Source organism: Saccharomyces paradoxus, chromosome XV (assembly GCF_002079055.1).
Source record: "Saccharomyces paradoxus chromosome XV, complete sequence".
NCBI classification, from domain to species: Eukaryota; Fungi; Ascomycota; class Saccharomycetes; order Saccharomycetales; family Saccharomycetaceae; genus Saccharomyces; species Saccharomyces paradoxus.
Window position 1 is genome coordinate 114,107 of NC_047501.1, and position 16,562 is coordinate 130,668.

At 38.0% G+C, this 16,562-nt stretch overlaps 8 protein-coding genes across 8 annotated transcripts; 3 read left to right on the plus strand and 5 right to left on the minus strand.

Annotated features, from left to right (window-relative positions):
* Window positions 1–527: 527 nt before the first annotated feature.
* On the plus strand, window positions 528–3,776 carry PKH2 (serine/threonine protein kinase PKH2; the record flags this gene model as incomplete). Its single annotated transcript, XM_033913167.1, has 1 exon — window positions 528–3,776. The coding sequence occupies one exon, from the start codon at window positions 528–530 to the stop codon at window positions 3,774–3,776; it is 3,249 nt and encodes a 1,082-aa protein (XP_033769058.1).
* Window positions 3,777–4,013: 237 nt separating this feature from the next.
* SDD3 (Sdd3p) lies at window positions 4,014–7,127 on the minus strand (the record flags this gene model as incomplete). Its single annotated transcript, XM_033913168.1, has 1 exon — window positions 4,014–7,127. The coding sequence occupies one exon, from the start codon at window positions 7,125–7,127 to the stop codon at window positions 4,014–4,016; it is 3,114 nt and encodes a 1,037-aa protein (XP_033769059.1).
* A 699-nt stretch (window positions 7,128–7,826) lies between these two features.
* WRS1 (tryptophan--tRNA ligase WRS1) lies at window positions 7,827–9,125 on the minus strand (the record flags this gene model as incomplete). The annotated part of the gene is made up of 1 exon (XM_033913169.1): window positions 7,827–9,125. The coding sequence occupies one exon, from the start codon at window positions 9,123–9,125 to the stop codon at window positions 7,827–7,829; it is 1,299 nt and encodes a 432-aa protein (XP_033769060.1).
* A 270-nt stretch (window positions 9,126–9,395) lies between these two features.
* COQ3 (hexaprenyldihydroxybenzoate methyltransferase) lies at window positions 9,396–10,334 on the minus strand (the record flags this gene model as incomplete). The annotated part of the gene is made up of 1 exon (XM_033913170.1): window positions 9,396–10,334. The coding sequence occupies one exon, from the start codon at window positions 10,332–10,334 to the stop codon at window positions 9,396–9,398; it is 939 nt and encodes a 312-aa protein (XP_033769061.1).
* Window positions 10,335–10,517: 183 nt separating this feature from the next.
* On the minus strand, window positions 10,518–12,641 carry HMI1 (ATP-dependent 3'-5' DNA helicase; the record flags this gene model as incomplete). The annotated part of the gene is made up of 1 exon (XM_033913171.1): window positions 10,518–12,641. The coding sequence occupies one exon, from the start codon at window positions 12,639–12,641 to the stop codon at window positions 10,518–10,520; it is 2,124 nt and encodes a 707-aa protein (XP_033769062.1).
* Window positions 12,642–12,877: 236 nt separating this feature from the next.
* On the minus strand, window positions 12,878–13,849 carry RFC4 (replication factor C subunit 4; the record flags this gene model as incomplete). The annotated part of the gene is made up of 1 exon (XM_033913172.1): window positions 12,878–13,849. One exon carries the CDS (start codon window positions 13,847–13,849, stop codon window positions 12,878–12,880), a length of 972 nt encoding a protein of 323 aa, XP_033769063.1.
* Window positions 13,850–14,112: 263 nt separating this feature from the next.
* On the plus strand, window positions 14,113–14,994 carry TRM10 (tRNA (guanine(9)-N(1))-methyltransferase; the record flags this gene model as incomplete). The annotated part of the gene is made up of 1 exon (XM_033913173.1): window positions 14,113–14,994. The coding sequence occupies one exon, from the start codon at window positions 14,113–14,115 to the stop codon at window positions 14,992–14,994; it is 882 nt and encodes a 293-aa protein (XP_033769064.1).
* A 515-nt stretch (window positions 14,995–15,509) lies between these two features.
* Window positions 15,510–16,436, plus strand: YPQ1 (cationic amino acid transporter; the record flags this gene model as incomplete). The annotated part of the gene is made up of 1 exon (XM_033913174.1): window positions 15,510–16,436. The coding sequence occupies one exon, from the start codon at window positions 15,510–15,512 to the stop codon at window positions 16,434–16,436; it is 927 nt and encodes a 308-aa protein (XP_033769065.1).
* Window positions 16,437–16,562: the final 126 nt, after the last annotated feature.

Sequence of the window (16,562 nt, forward strand, 5' to 3'; positions counted from 1 at the left end):
AAGATGTTAAATATGACCGATGATAAATGTTCGACTTGACATACTGTTTGTTAGGACTATTTTGTTCCTAATTGAACGATGAAGAAATAGCCGCCCAGGATAATCGGAGAAAAGTCACGTGCAAATAGAAATCATATTCGACGAAACCGCGTAGAATAACTTTTGACGTTTAGCAATAATAACCCCAAATGGAGGCGAACATTTCCCGATCCTTTTAGTTTTTTTAAGGCGCTACTATCATTCATCTTAAAAACTTTAACGCAACAAAGAATTATATAGTTTCATTCTCTGAAGCAGAGAATAATTGTTTGACGACGAAACCGCTAATATTTTGCTACTTCAGTTACCGCCATTGAAAACTGACATTAGTGTCCAAAAGTTATTAGGGGTATTTAAGAACAGAAAAACTACAGAAAGTAGTTCGAAGAAGGAAAACAAAAGTAACATCTTGATGAACCGAGAAACCACTAACTAAATTTTGAAAAGCAAAGAAATCAAACCTCTCCTTTTCTCTTCATTTCAGCAAAATGTATTTTGATAAGGATAATTCCACAAGCCCTAGGCCGTTACTACCAAGTGATGAACAAAAGTTGAACATCAATCTTTTAACCAAAAGGGGGAAGTTCTCACATTTAGATCCACGTTTTGACACAAAAGCTATTCCACAAAGAAGCACTTCAAACAGAAATGTTGGCGATTTACTTTTGGAAAAAGAAAGGAGCACTAAACCCATGATTCAAAAGGCCTTGACCAACACGGATAATTTCATTGAAATGTATCACAATCAACAAAGAAAAAAACTTGATGATGACACTATTAAAGAAGCAATGATTAGTGACGAAAACGGAAAAACAGTTGCAAATGCCAATGGCAAAAGCTATGACGACGATTACGATAATAACGATATTAATGACCAGAAAACTTTGGATAATATAGCGGGAAGTCCCCACATGGAAAGAAATCGGAACGAAGCAAATATTGGAAACGAATCTTCATCCCAAAAAACAACTCCTATTAAAGAGTCGCCCAAAATCCAAAAAAATATAGTAAAAAAGGGAATAAAGGACTTTAAATTCGGTAATGTAATAGGTGATGGTGCGTACTCTACTGTAATGTTAGCGACATCCGTTGATACCAAGAAAAGATACGCTGCAAAAGTGCTAAACAAAGAATATTTAATACGCCAAAAGAAAGTGAAATATGTCAGCATAGAAAAAACTGCCCTGCAAAAGCTGAATAATTCTCCTAGTGTTGTACGATTATTTTCTACTTTTCAGGATGAATCAAGTTTATATTTTCTCTTAGAGTATGCCCCAAATGGGGACTTTCTTTCTTTGATGAAAAAATACGGTTCGTTAGACGAAACTTGCGCATGCTATTATGCTGCACAAATAATAGATGCCATAGACTACTTACATTCCAACGGTATTATTCATAGGGATATAAAGCCAGAAAATATTCTACTAGATGGAGAAATGAGGATCAAACTGACTGATTTTGGTACTGCTAAGTTACTGAACCCTATGAACAACAGTGTTTCGAAACCAAAATATGATTTATCAACAAGATCAAAATCTTTCGTTGGAACTGCGGAATACGTGTCGCCAGAACTGTTGAATGACAGTTTTACTGATTACCGCTGTGATATTTGGGCCTTCGGATGTATACTTTTCCAGATGATTGCTGGAAAGCCACCATTCAAGGCTACCAATGAATATTTGACCTTCCAAAAGGTGATGAAAGTTCAGTATGCTTTTACGCCGGGTTTCCCACTGGTTATCAGAGATTTAGTTAAGAAAATCTTAGTGAAAAATTTAGACCGAAGACTAACGATAAGCGAAATCAAAGAACATCATTTTTTCAAAGATATGAATTTTAGAGATGGCTCCGTTTGGACAAAAAAGCCTCCAGAAATCAAACCATATAAAATTAACGCTAAGTCAATGCAGGCGATGCCAAGCGGAAGCGATAGAAAACAGGTGAAAAAACCAATCACCACACTTGCCAAACCGCACCAAGCAACTCTAAGGTCAGCTTCGAATTCCTCTGTTGAGGAAACTGCTCATTCAATTATATACAATAATAGCACCCATGCGTCTACCGAAAGTGAGATATCAATAAAGAAGAGACCCACTGATGAAAGAACAGCGCAGATTCTTGAAAATGCAAGAAAGGGTATAAACAGTAGAAAAAATCAACCAGGCAGGAGAACTCCAAGTGGTGCAGCTTCTGCCGCCCTAGCAGCTTCTGCCGCCTTAACTAAAAAAACCATACAAAGCTATCCAACTTCTAGCTCGAAGAGTAGCAGATCAAGCTCACCTGCGACAACGTCAAGGCCAGGAAACTATAAACGTACTTCGTCTACTGAAAGTAAACCCTTTGTTAAATCTCCACCTTCGTCAGCATCTGTTTTGTCGTCAAAGGTACCGATACCTCCATATACTCCCCCGATGTCCCCCCCTATGACACCATATGATGCATATCAAGTGACTCCCCCCTACGCAACAAAACAGAAGGATTATTTCGATGGTGCGATTGCAGCGCCTAAGCCTTCTAGTAAGCAAAACGTTAAAAAAAGCATGGAATCTCCCTTGATGAACAAGCAAGATATACAATGGTCTTTTTACTTAAAAAACATCAACGAACATGTACTTAGAGCTGAAAAACTTGATTTTGTTACCACGAATTGCGATATCTTAGAGAGAAAAATACTTAAACTAAATGGTTCATTACTAGATCCTCAACTGTTTGGTAAGCCGAGGCAGACTTTTTTATCCCAAGTAGCTAGGAGTGGGGGGGACGTTACAGGTTTCCGAAATGATCCAATTATGACTGCTTATTCCCAAACAGAAGATACTTACTATTTGAAGAACATTATCGATTTGCAGCTCTTGGAAGATGGTTATCGAATTGAAGGTGGTGACTTATCGGAATTGCTTACTAACAAAAGCGGAGAGGAATATAAATGCAGCCAGAACAACTCACCAGTGAAAAACGATGATAAATCCGAACCCAACAGTAAAGGAAGCTCTGTTTTTTCTGGCAAATTTAAAAAATTATTTCATCCTACGACAGCATCTGAGACGCTCTCTGCCTCTGATGGTAAAAGCAAGTATTACAAACGAACTATCGTAATGACATCTTTTGGGCGCTGTCTAGTATTTGCTAAGAGGAGGCAGCCAAATCCAGTTACAAATTTAAAGTATGAACAAGAATATGACATTAATTTGCGTCAACAGGGGACGAAAATAAAAGAGTTGGTCATTCCCTTAGAAATGGGAACTAATCATATGGTTGTGATCCAAACACCATACAAATCATTTCTCCTGAGAACTGACAAAAAAACCACAAGCAAGCTGTTCGCTGTTCTCAAGAAAATACTCAATTCGAATACAAACAAGATAGAGAAAGAATTACTGCAAAGAAATCAAAAAATAATTGAAAGGAGAACATCATTATCCGGGAGAGCCCTACCTAAAGATCTCCCAACTTCCAAGTCTCCTTCGCCAAAACCCAGGCCGCATAGCCAATCTCCATCTATATCAAAGCACAATTCGTTTTCTGAATCTATTAATAGTGCGAAGAGCAACAGATCAAGCAGAATTTTTGAAACCTTTATCAGCGCCAAGGAACAAAATTCAAAAAAGCATGCTACTCCAGTACCGTTAACCGGTAAGTTAGTTAACGGGTTACCAAAGAGGCAAGTTGCTGTGGGATTGGGTCTAAACACAGGAACAAATTTCAAAAACTCATCTGCAAAATCGAAGAGATCGTAATTAATAATTTTATCTAATATCTTCATCAAGCTACTTAAATACTCTTAACTAAATATATGAGGAATCTTAAAGTACTCGTATGAATATTCTAATTCTTGATCAATCAAATGAAAGGACACTTTAAAAACAAAACGTCAGAACCTGAAAAGGATAGGGTAAGTATCCTTTGCTTTTTATAAAATCCATATAACACATACTGTTCCCGTGTTCACAGGGCAGCTGAAATAAAGGTCATATTCACGCATTTTCATCTTCCTCACTATCAACTTCTTCCTCATCTTCTTCTAGTTCTTCTATTTCAACAGTGAAACCTTGAGTTTCGAGGAATTCTTGAACTGCTTCCAATTTAGCTGGATGACAGCTCACAAAAGCAACGCTTTTATTGGGGTCAAACATGTTAACAAAGTATTTCTGCATGGCATTTTTCAGATCTGTTTTAGTAACATTTTGCAACCTTTCCAAATACAATTCATTGAAATTATTCCCTCTTTGCAAACAAAATTCGTCGATATATCTGGACAGAGCTGTTTCAAAATATCCGCATTCAATAGTGGCCATCCTATTAATAATACTGCTGATGGCACCTTGGATTAGCTGCTCATCAAATTCCAAGGCGCCGGATGCATAATCGTGAACAATCTGTTTGCCAACTTCATAACACTTTATAATGTCAGCGCCGCGGTAAATATTGAATCCCCAAGAATTTATCTCACATAGCTTTAACATGCTGGCGCCATAAGCCAATCCAGCACCACGAATTCCCTTCCAAAATGGGCCTTCAACACATTCTAGATATTCGGAAGCCAAAGAAACAATAGCGTACTCGGGATCATGGTAGTCCAAATTAAATGGGATAGACGTTATGAGATTCATGTAAGCAGATTCTGAGGCAGGAGTCGTTATTATAAAGGCTTTTTCACTAGGGTTCTCGCAAACTGACGAAATGGAATCTAGGGCTCTAGGAACCGGTGGAATTTTTAGCTTCCCAACGGGATGTTCAATGTTTAAGCACGCAATCAAAGGATTCCATGGTTCATAAATATCAGCGATCTTTGAGATGTCACCAAGAACCAAAATATGAAACTTATTGAAATTCGCTCTCAATTGCTTTCTCATTGTTTCTATTCTTGGTAAAATTTCTTTCTCAAAATTGCCACTTTCGATTTCCGCAAAGATTTCTTGTAATTTTGCTTCAACAAATAATGGATCAGTGGATTTTTTCAGCGATCTTGCTGAATAGAGATTTCTGTTAGTTAGAGAATTCAGCATAACATTACCATTTCTTTTCCATTCTACAATAGAATTCAAATAATTTTCTAGCAGAATGCGAACACGATTTTCGTCAAAAACCATGTCAAATAGACAGTGTTTAATCCATTGGACAGAGTTGGAGTAACTGCCAGCTTTACATTGAATCTTAAAATCAATAAGATCGGGACAAGAACCCTTCAAACCTTGATTGATTTGTGCGTCAATAGTCTCCGATTTCAGCTTGGCGACAACTTCCTCAAACGAGAGTATGGTTTCCAAATTATTCTCTTCATCAAAGATTTTCATTGGCATGGAAAATAGCTCATCAAACATATTAAAATACGGTAAAAGCGAAGTATCCTTAATAGATGCTGAATTAACCAAAAAATGCAGCTCTATAAATTGAGAAGGGAAATGGTTTAAGTGAATGAAAAGAGGAAAGTTACCTGGCCTCATTTCCAAAATTTCTTTGGTCATCGGATCAGTAACATCATTATTTTTATACGAATCGACAGCCGCAATGCTTTTCGTATCGACAAACTCAACACTCTTGGAGGGGTTATCAATTTCAAATTTCTGTAGCAGAGATTTTGGAATTGGCCTATCATTAATGGTTTTTGCATTGTTCAGTCTTGTTGATAAATTCAGTTTTTCTTTATCGCCGAATTCAGCTTCTCTTTGTTTTATCAAATTTGATTTCTCCTCCTCTAGTCGTTCATACATTTGAGCGCTTGGTTTAGCCGTGACTATGACGGGTTTATTATCCACAAATATTTTGGTTAGCAAAGACTGCCAGTCCTTTTGGGACCATTGTAATAAAGCATCAAAATCATTCAAATCTTTAAGGGACGACACTAATGAAGAACCATCCTCATAACCATAAATGTAGTCCGTGATCACCGCACTAGAAAAACGACTCTCACCATTTTTTTCATAGTTTAGTAAATATTCCCATTTAGTATTTTCGACTACCTGTCTTACCCTTGACAAATCAATTTTATGTGTTTCCAAAATTTCCATTACCTTACTCTTCGTTGCTGGTATTTTTTCTGTTGGGACACCTTGGATACGAAGATCGATTATGGTTCTCATAAAATAATCTGTACAACAGTCAGTGGAATTTGCCATGGGATCGTCAATCTCAACCAATTCTCTTGTAAATACGGCTAAAGCAGAGTCAGTGAAGTAATCTAGCAGCACGTCAACCGCTAAGTCGTTACGAAAATCTGTATAGGGGACACCAATCCAGGAGAAGAGTAATTCACCCTGACTTTCATCAAGCTCAGGGAATTCTACAGTGGATTCTGTGACTTTATCTCTAGATTGCGGTATATGGGATAGCTCATTATCCAGAAATGGCCTTTTCTTTTGAATGTTCGATGGAATCTCCGGTAACGTGTTATCCCATTCTTCCATGACGGTTAGCAGTTCATCCGTTGGTACGTTACCACAAACGATTACACAAAGATTATCAGAAGAATACAGAGATTTATGAAATTGCCTGATTTCTTCATTGGTCAAGGTTCTCAAATTTTTGGTTAAGCCACCAGTTTCTGACCGATAACCGCTTCCTTCAGGAAACATTAATCGTTGCTTTTCTAACCCTGAAATATACCAGCCCTGAGTCTCAATGGCTTCCATTTCACTAAATACCACACCCTTATCACTCAAATTTTCCGGGTCGATGTGGTAAACCTCAGTTAAACAGGCCTCATCCGTTAAAGTTGGATGTAAAATGTGATCCAGATAAGCAGGTAGCAACTTCGAAAATCCCTTCCAACCAGCACTGCTCAATGTATAAACAGTTTGGTCGGTATCAGTCCAAGCGTTGGTGTTAGACAAAGACAGATTACCGGCCGTGTCTAATAAACCTTTGTATGGATAAGATTTAGAACCCATGAAGATCAAATGCTCCAATGTATGTGGAGCTCCTGAATCATTAGGGCATTCTGTAGGAACGGCAAAATAACCGTGAACCAATGTGGAGGTTTTGTGCTTTATATGCACCAGTTGCAATTTAGTTCGTTCCGAGATATACTTAGTTATATGGTATTGTGGGACATAATCTGGTTGAAACGATATGAGCTTCCTGAACCCCATTGTGAAGATTCGACGAACGGTGTTGAAAGTAGGTATAATTGGTCTTTGCACCGTTTTTTGAGTCACCTTCTGCTTTATAAAGAGTGGTTTCTCTCACTGTTTCTTACATTCTGTGGTTAAAATCTTTTGCCACTACTGCAAAACTACAATCTCTGGGAGGAAAAATTTACATAAATTTACCAATACTCGAAAAATGCAAGACAAGATATAAGAGCATTCGGACAAAACAAGAGGCCACATATACACATACATACTCAGATAAGTTTAACGAGTTTCTCTTCCATAGGAGGGTCTAATCTCCTTCAGAAGTCTAACGTCTGAAAGTTCGTAAAGGATATCATCATAAAAGTTTAGTATATACCGTTGTGTACAGGATTTACTGTGCAACAACAACACAACGCAGTTCATGGTCTGCTCATCTGAGCACAGAAACCCAACCTGCCAGTGCTGATCAGCTAACTTCCTCGCTTAATGCAAGAATGGATCTGGCACAGCAATCGCAGTTACAAAAAATGGCACTCTTTTATATGCCGTGAAAAAATTTTCTCATATGAGAAAAAAATTTTATACCAGTTTACAGAAATAATGAAGTCAGGAGGCATCGCAACACTCTTATTTCATTCATTATTTTTTTAGTATTAAACTATATTTTAAGATTCTATATCATTGTATATAATGGGGCAGACTAAGCGCAACTACTCACTTCTTTTCTTGCTTAGTCTTTGGCTTAGGAGCGACGAGTCTTTCTTTTTCGCCCCAAACCAACTTATGTGGAACCATGAATTTATCCAAGGTTTCTTCGTCTACTTGAGCTCTACGTTCTTGGAACGCCTTAACGAATTCTTGCAGGGTCTCGATACATAGTTTCTTCATTTCACCGGATAGCAATTCACCGGCCTTATATTTGTCATAACATTCCTTCAAGAAAGCATCGTCATCCTTGAAGAATGACAAGTATTGGTATGCAACGTCGACATCGGGATTACCACCCAACTCTCTATGGAGATCGGCGGATACTTGACCACCGCTGAATGCGTACTTGTTTATTTTCTTTTGAATTTGCTTAGGTGTATCGGTCATGAAAATGGCAGTGGTGTCATCAGAAGCTGACATTTTAGTGGTGGAACCTTGCAAAGCCGGGAAAAATCTGGAATGAAGCAAGGCAGGCTTGGAATACTTCAATTTATCTGCTACATCCCTACAGACTCTGAAATATGGATCTTGGTCAATGGCACATGGAATCAAACACGGTGTCTTATCAGGCAAACCTAACACATTAGGAAATGAGCTTGGGAATGCAGTAGCAATTTGAATGGAGGCAAAGTGGAACTTACCAATACAATCGGAGTCATTAAACCCGAAAACGGCCTTTGCAGTAGATCCTGTAATTTGTCTGGAAACTCTTACTACAGTTTCGTAAAATGCACCACCCATGTATTGCAAATCAGAAAAGATAAAGGTGTTCTTTGGATCAAATCCAACGGCAATGATGTCCTTGGCATTTTCACGGGCGAAGTTCTTAACGTCATTAATTGACAACTTGTGCTTGAATAAAAATTTTTCGTCATCAGTCAACTCAATAACTAATGGTACGTCAAACACTTCCTGTAACCATTTGGTGAATACAAAAGGGATCATATGACCCAAGTGCATGGAGTCACTCGAGGGACCTCTACCGGTGTACAAGAAAAATGGTTTGCCTTGCTCGTAAAGGTCTAGAATTTTAGTGAAATCACGCTCACTGAAAAACAAACCCTTACGCAAAAAATGATGTGGTTCACGACCCGTCACTTGCTTAAATCTTTTCAAGGTTTCTTCGTTGACCGGTTTAGTACCAAATTGTTTGATCAATTTATCGTAATCGATATTTTGGGCTCTACCTTGTTCATCAACACCACCTTCCACATCCCAAGGTGTGACCACTTGTTCTTTAACATCTGTGCTTTTCAGTTCCGACACTTGTTGGGTGATTTTCTCTACAGCCTCGTCGTTGCTCATCGTTGCTCTACACTTTTCTTGTTATTGTATGCTACTTCCGATACTTCAATGACTAAAAAAAATTTTCAGCGTTTTAATCTTTTTTTCTCTCTTTTCTATTATAAGCGGAAAAGATGTACTTTGTTGTATAAATAACTGACGTCTGTAAATGGATATGTCATTGAATAAACGCAGGAGCCACGTCATTGTTTCTTAAACCCATGCTGTATGTAAAAAAAGTGTATACGTAGGAAAATATTTACAGTCAGATGCCTACTTTTGCGTTTGCTTTCAGGTTAGTCTCTGAATTGCCATAAAGTAATTACCGACATCGGAACAATCGTGCTCAACCCACCCTTGCAATGGGAGATACATGGTCCCCTTCAGGTCCAGTAAGCGGAATTGGCCACTGTAGTTATCATTGAACCAGGCGATGATTTCTTTCGAGTTTATGTATTTGCTCAAATGATGAGTTCCCTTCGGGACAACCTTCAAGACGTTTTCCCCCATGAAAATTGTAGTAAACCACGAGATGAGATCTCTGTTGATGGTGCTTAAAAAGAGTATTCCCTTGTCAGGGTTCAATCTCGCCCAACAATGCCTTAAAATTTCACTGGGTACATCCACGTGCTCAAGCATTTCCATGCATGTGATAATATCAAATTGTCCAGTAACATCCTCCAAAGCCTTGCATTCATAATTTATTTTTCCCTCCAGCATGGGATCTTTTTTGGCATGCTCTTTTGCAACCATGATACACTCACGAGTCAGATCAATCCCTTGGACATTCTTCACCCACTTTAGTCTCGCAAGCGATTCACTCAAGATTCCGCCACCGCATCCGACGTCTAAGACGCTCATTTCTGGCCTATTATCTAGACTAGTCTCTATGCTCTCCTGCATTTCCCGCTGAATATTCTCGCAGACATATTCCGGTAAAAACTCCTTGTAATTGAATCCAGGAACAAATATTTCAGGATTCTGAATTTTGACCTGGTTCCTTAGCGTTCTCTGCACAAAATCTAACCTCGCTAGATTCATTTTGTGTAAAATTCTTTGCGATCCGTCTGTGTCCCACCAAGTAGGGGCTAGCTCCTGGAAATGTTTCACTTCATCTTCTGAAGCATCTGTACTCTTGTATCTCGTTTGTGTCTGGATTGCAAATCTTGAACAAACTCCCAATTGTTTCCTGACATGGATAGCTTTCAAAAATCTAGATCTTAACAACATTACGAATCCTAGAGCACTGTGCTGCTCCTGCTCCCCTTTGGTAGTTTTGTATAGTATTAGCGTACTTTATCATCCCTCTTTTCGAACAATGAAAAAGAAAAACAAAAAATAAATACATGCTTTTGAATCTTGTATTATGTAAAAGGATGATAATACATTATAAAAGGTAATTAAAAAGCTATTCTATATACGTCTGAAAATGCTCTTACAACCTTTTAGTGAAGAATATGCTCTATAAAATCCAAATTTTTTACGTAACTGATTGTATCGTTGTATATTATGATCGTGTGCCATCTCAGCGCCGAATGCTGATCGGTTCATATCTTTATTGTAGTAAGCCCAGAAGGAATTGTTAGACATTATATTTCTCGAATATGGTGGTGATTTACTGACTAGTCTCTGGTGCTTCATGTTGCACATATACAACAAGTTTCTTGCCCTAGTCATCCCCACATAGAGAGCGTTTGTATCCATAGGAAAATTGGACATGGTCCCGTTTGTTAGAAATACTATGGGAAACTCTAAACCCTTTGCAGAATGAATAGTGGATAGTTTTATTGTCCCCGGACCAGTGGTCTGTAACGCCTGTTTAGCCTGGTGAAAGACCATCGTTTGATCAAAATATGTCTCTAGAAACCATTTAACAAATGAAATACCTGGGGGCTTATTAGATTTGGAGACCTTCATTACTTGAGCCATTTCTTGCAAATGAGTTTTAAATTCTAATGATGACTGAGGGTCGCCTAAGGCTTGGGAATAGGTAGGATTTAGGTTTAAGTTATTTGCAATGCCAGAAACTTTTTCTAAAAGTTCCATAGGATCATCCAATTGATGGATTTGATCATCTTCAATCATTTCATACAAGTTTGAGGTGTAATTTTCGATCTTTTTCTTTATGGAGAGACCCAATGGCCACTCAAAATTAGGAACTATAGTTAGGTATTTCCAAATCGATAAATTTTTCAAACTGCATGCTTTATACAAGGCTTGTATTGAAGCATCGCCAATCCCCTTTAGAGCACTCATTGTGACCAAAATGCTGAAATTACTTTGCCATTTATCACTTGTATTGAACCCACGATCATGCTTTTCGTCGGAAGCTAGAGAACACACTTTTAGAATATCTAAGAGAAATTGAATTCGTAGGTCATCCATCCAATCAGGCTGACTCTTTAGTTTTTGATAAGGAATACCATATTTTTTCAAAATATTAGCTAAAGTCGTTAGATGGGAATTTGTTCTTGATAAGATTGCAATATCGGAAAATTTTGCGGAAGAACAAATTAATTGGGTAATTTTATCCACAATAAACTCAGATTCTGCAGCTAAATCATCGAATGTCACTATTTGAGGTAAAACACCACTCGGCAGCTTGCGAACCAGCTCTGATGGTGTTTCGTCAGTACCATCGATAACTTGTTTCTCTGCTAACGGAAGATTGATGATCTTCGATGCTAGAGATATTATTTCAGGTGTAGACCTAAAATTATCAAACAATTTCAAAACAGTGGTAGAGTTTTTTGGATGAAGATTGTCTAATTGCGACATGATCTCGCTGTTACTCCCCAAGAATCCGTATATGCTCTGATTGGTATCACCAAACATGATAAGCTGTTTACCTTTACAAATCGTGGTAATCAAGGGTGCCAAACTTGGATAAAGGTCCTGAAATTCATCAATAAGGACAACTTTGTATTTTTCTTGAAGATCCTGGGTGAAAGATGATGAAGCATCTGAATGAGAACAGTCAAGCTCTAAGTATTTTTTCGCGCGAATGATTAAATCATCATTCGTCATCACTTTACAGTTATCCATCAATTCAACTAGTTTCTCAATAACGGGATTCTTGTTCCTTGCGCTGTTTAGCTTGTAATCCTTAACAACTTTTTCGAGTTCCTTATATGATCTGAAATGGTGAGGGGTTCTCTTGGATGGCGGTAACAACTTCATTAACCCTCTCCATCCTATCTCCTCTATAATGTTTATCATTCCCTCATTCTCTACAACAATCCTATTAGCCAATCCATGGACCGTGTAACATCCAATCTGACGAACAATTTCCTTATTCGTATGCGAGTCTTCGAAGATGGATAATAAATTTTCTATGATACTATCAACTGCTTTGTTTGTTAATGAAAATATAAGTATTTCTTCAGGCTTAATATTTTCCACAGTAACTAAATGCAATACTTTATATAGTAGCGTTAACGTTTTTCCTGAGCCTGGACCTGCAATAACTTTCAGCGTAGATTCTGGCTCATATGGCTTGTTTACTACCTTCCATTGCGATGGAGTTAGCTTGTCCATTTGTTTTCGGTAAACGACTTATATCTTCTCTATACTTTTAATTTTTTTTTTTTTACATCTTATGACTATGTAATTGATATTGCGAATTATAAGTTTTGATCAACAACTTTAAACTTTAGCAGTACAAAAAATAAAAAAATGAAAAACTGACACATCACAAGGGAGAAGACGAAAAAAAGAGTAGAATTAAGGTAATGCAACTAATACTGGAGTTGTTATATTTTCGGGTATTTAAATCAGGCTTTATTATTTAGTTTATGAATTTTTGCTAACATACTAGCCAATTGCAAGTACGTTCCAACACCCTCCAGAATTCTCATATGAGTAAGACCAATTTCTTTTATCATTTCCAACCTTACCGATTCTTTCACTTGTGCCAAATTTTTAGTAACTCGAAAAGATGTTGTCACGATGTCAATCGAAGAATAACCTTTTTTCCAAAGATCCGTTCTTAAGATTTGAATTGAATCTTCTAGGTTGGAGGCTAGTAACATTTTCTTCACTATTAGAGGATGAGGAGAATCGACGATTTTGAAGACATTGTCTGCGTTCACTAAACCATGCCCTGCTACTGTACTTTGTAGATTGTTTATTGCTTGTCTCATGTCACCTTCGGCTGTAAAAATGATTGCTTCCAACCCATCATTTGTATACTTTACGTCTTCAAGTTTTATGATCTCTAAGAGACGTTTTAAAACGTCTTCATCTGATAGTTTAGAATATCTTAAAATTGCACATCTACTTTGCAGCGGTTCGATGATCTTGTTTGATTGATTACAAGCAAATGCAAACCTCGTAGAATTAGAGTACAGTTCCATGGTCCTTCTCAACGCTTGCTGAGCACCCGCAGTCATGGAATCCGCCTCATCAAGAATAACAATTTTATGTTTCCCTGGCGGTAGATGTAGTTTCTTTTGGGCAAAATGTTTTATTTGGTTTCTGACGACATCAATACCTCTGTCATCTGAAGCGTTCAATTCCAAAACACCGTCAGCATAGGAATTGCCGAGGAGCTCGTGGGCAAGGCAATGTACCGAAGTGGTCTTACCTATACCAGGCATACCAGATATGATCATATGGGGCATGTTACCATCTTTAGCGATCTGCTGAAGTCTATCAATGGTCTCTTTATTACCAACTATATCGGATAAGACTTGAGGACGGTATTTCTCAACCCATGGAAGTTGCAAAGATAAAGTTTTGGACATTATAAGAGACTCCTTATTGTCTTCTGGGCAAACACTTCAGCGTTGTAGTAGATCAGATCAGATTTACAAGTGCTTTTATTACATTATTTTGATGTATGTGGTTGGCTTTCCATCTTTTTGTCAAGAAAAAAAAACGCGTTTAGTCTAACAGTGTGATGTGGTAATGAAAAATTTTCATTGCCTTTAAGAGAGATGGTGATGTTTGGTACAGCTTGAAGTTTGCAAGGTAGGCAATTAAGAGTCAGGTTTGTAGGCAAAACAACATGTCCAATGATAAAATAGACCAGAACGAAGAAAAGGTGAAGAGAACACCACCTTTACCGCCAGTGCCAGAAGGCATGTCTAAAAAGCAATGGAAAAAAATGTGTAAGAGACAAAGGTGGGAGGAGAATAAAGCCAAATACAATGCGGAACGCCGTGTGAAGAAGAAGAGACTTCGCCATGAAAGAAGTGCGAAGATTCAAGAGTACATTGACAGGGGAGAAGAGGTACCCGAGGAATTAATTAGGGAGCCTCGTGTTAATGTGAATCAAATTAATTCGGGGATCGAAATCATACTTGACTGTTCTTTCGACGAGTTAATGAACGACAAGGAAATAGTAAGCTTGTCTAACCAGGTCACCAGGGCATATTCCGCCAATAGAAGGGCGAACCACTTCGCAGAAATAAAAGTGGCTCCATTCGACAAGAGGCTAAAGGAAAGGTTCGAAACCACTCTGAAAAATACCAATTATGAACACTGGAACCATTTTAAATTTCTACCAGACGACAAAATCATGTTTGGAGATGAGCACATAGGAAGGGACAACATAGTGTATTTAACGGCCGATACAGAGGAAAAGCTGGAGAAGCTGGAACCGGGAATGCGGTACATTGTTGGCGGCATTGTAGACAAGAACCGCTATAAAGAGTTGTGCCTAAAAAAGGCCCAAAAAATGGGCATTCCCACGCGAAGACTGCCCATTGACGAGTACATCAATCTTGAAGGCAGAAGGGTGTTGACAACAACGCATGTCGTGCAGCTCATGCTGAAATACTTTGATGATAATAACTGGAAAAACGCCTTTGAAAGCGTGTTGCCACCCAGGAAGCTGGATACAGAAGCAAAATCCACGACGGGATCACCAGCTTCAAAGGACACGTAAATAACTGCCAATGTAGTATTAGTAGTATTAATAGCACAAATAGTAATAATTTCCATAGCTATAACAAGCATACTTAAATCAGAAATATGGGTTAAACATACGCCACCGATACCAGTTCTTCAAAATTTTGCTTTCCTGTTCGTCATAATGTTTGGAGATTAGCCGCTGAAACTAGCTCCACTCAAAATTCACTTCGGTATTCCCTTTTTTGACAAAAACAACACAGATACTAGGGATCTAAGAGTCCCATCCTTAATATAGAGCTCTAGAACAGTGCACGTACTTTTTACTTTTTTTTTATCTCTTTTGCTTTATGTGTATGTTATCTATTAATTCTCTAGTTTGATAATTTTGGCTGCTTAAAATGACTCTTTTATTGTTACCCGGATTGCAATTTTTCACGTAAGCTCTTTTTACGCACTACGTAATTTAATCATCTTTGCGATGGTATGCACTGTTAATGAAAGAGCTACATTCAGTATAAAAAGCCACCATATCGCTCGAGAACCTCAACTATGCAATTTGTGCCTCTAGAATTGAATAGATCCACTCTAAGTGGGATATCTGGGTCCATCTCCATCTCATGCTGGATCATTGTGTTTGTCCCTCAGATTTATGAGAACTTTTACCGAAAGTCGTCCGATGGTCTGTCTCTACTATTCGTGATACTTTGGCTGGCCGGTGACGTCTTCAATCTTATGGGTGCCGTTATGCAACGTCTTTTGTCTACCATGATCATTCTTGCCGCGTACTATACGGTGGCAGATATCATTTTACTTGGTCAATGTCTTTGGTACGATAATGAGGAAAAACCAGCAGTGGACCCTATTCATCTCTCTCCAGCCAACCCAATAAATGAAAACGTTCTGCACGATGTGTTCAACGAACAACAACCGCTTTTGAATTCCCAAGGTCAGCCAAACCGTATTGATGAGGAAATGGCTGCTCCTTCATCCGCCGGAGACGTTAGTAATGATAACTTACGTGAAGTCAATTCAAGAAATTTGATAAAAGACATATGTATTGTCTCAGGCGTAGTTTTTGTAGGTGTCATATCGTGGTATATAACCTATTGCCTAAACTACACGGAACCTCCTCCAGTGGAGGATCCATCGCTGCCTGTTCCCGAACTGCAAATCAATTGGATGGCTCAGATATTTGGTTACTTAAGTGCTCTTTTGTATCTGGGTTCAAGAATTCCTCAAATATTACTGAACTATAAAAGAAAGTCTTGTGAAGGTATCAGTTTCCTATTCTTTTTGTTTGCCTGTTTGGGTAATACCACATTTATTTTCTCCGTTGTTGTCATTTCTTTAGACTGGAAGTATCTAATATTGAACGCTTCCTGGTTGGTTGGGAGTATAGGTACTTTATTCATGGATTTCGTCATATTTTCCCAGTTTTTCATTTACAAAAGAAACAAAAAATTTATACTGAATTAACATACTCTACATATTATTTATTTGACATAATTTTGACTTCACACTATTTTTTTTTTTTTCTCTGTCATTCACATTTTTCTTGCGTCACAAAAAGGAAATTAAATGCATTTATTATAAAATTTCATT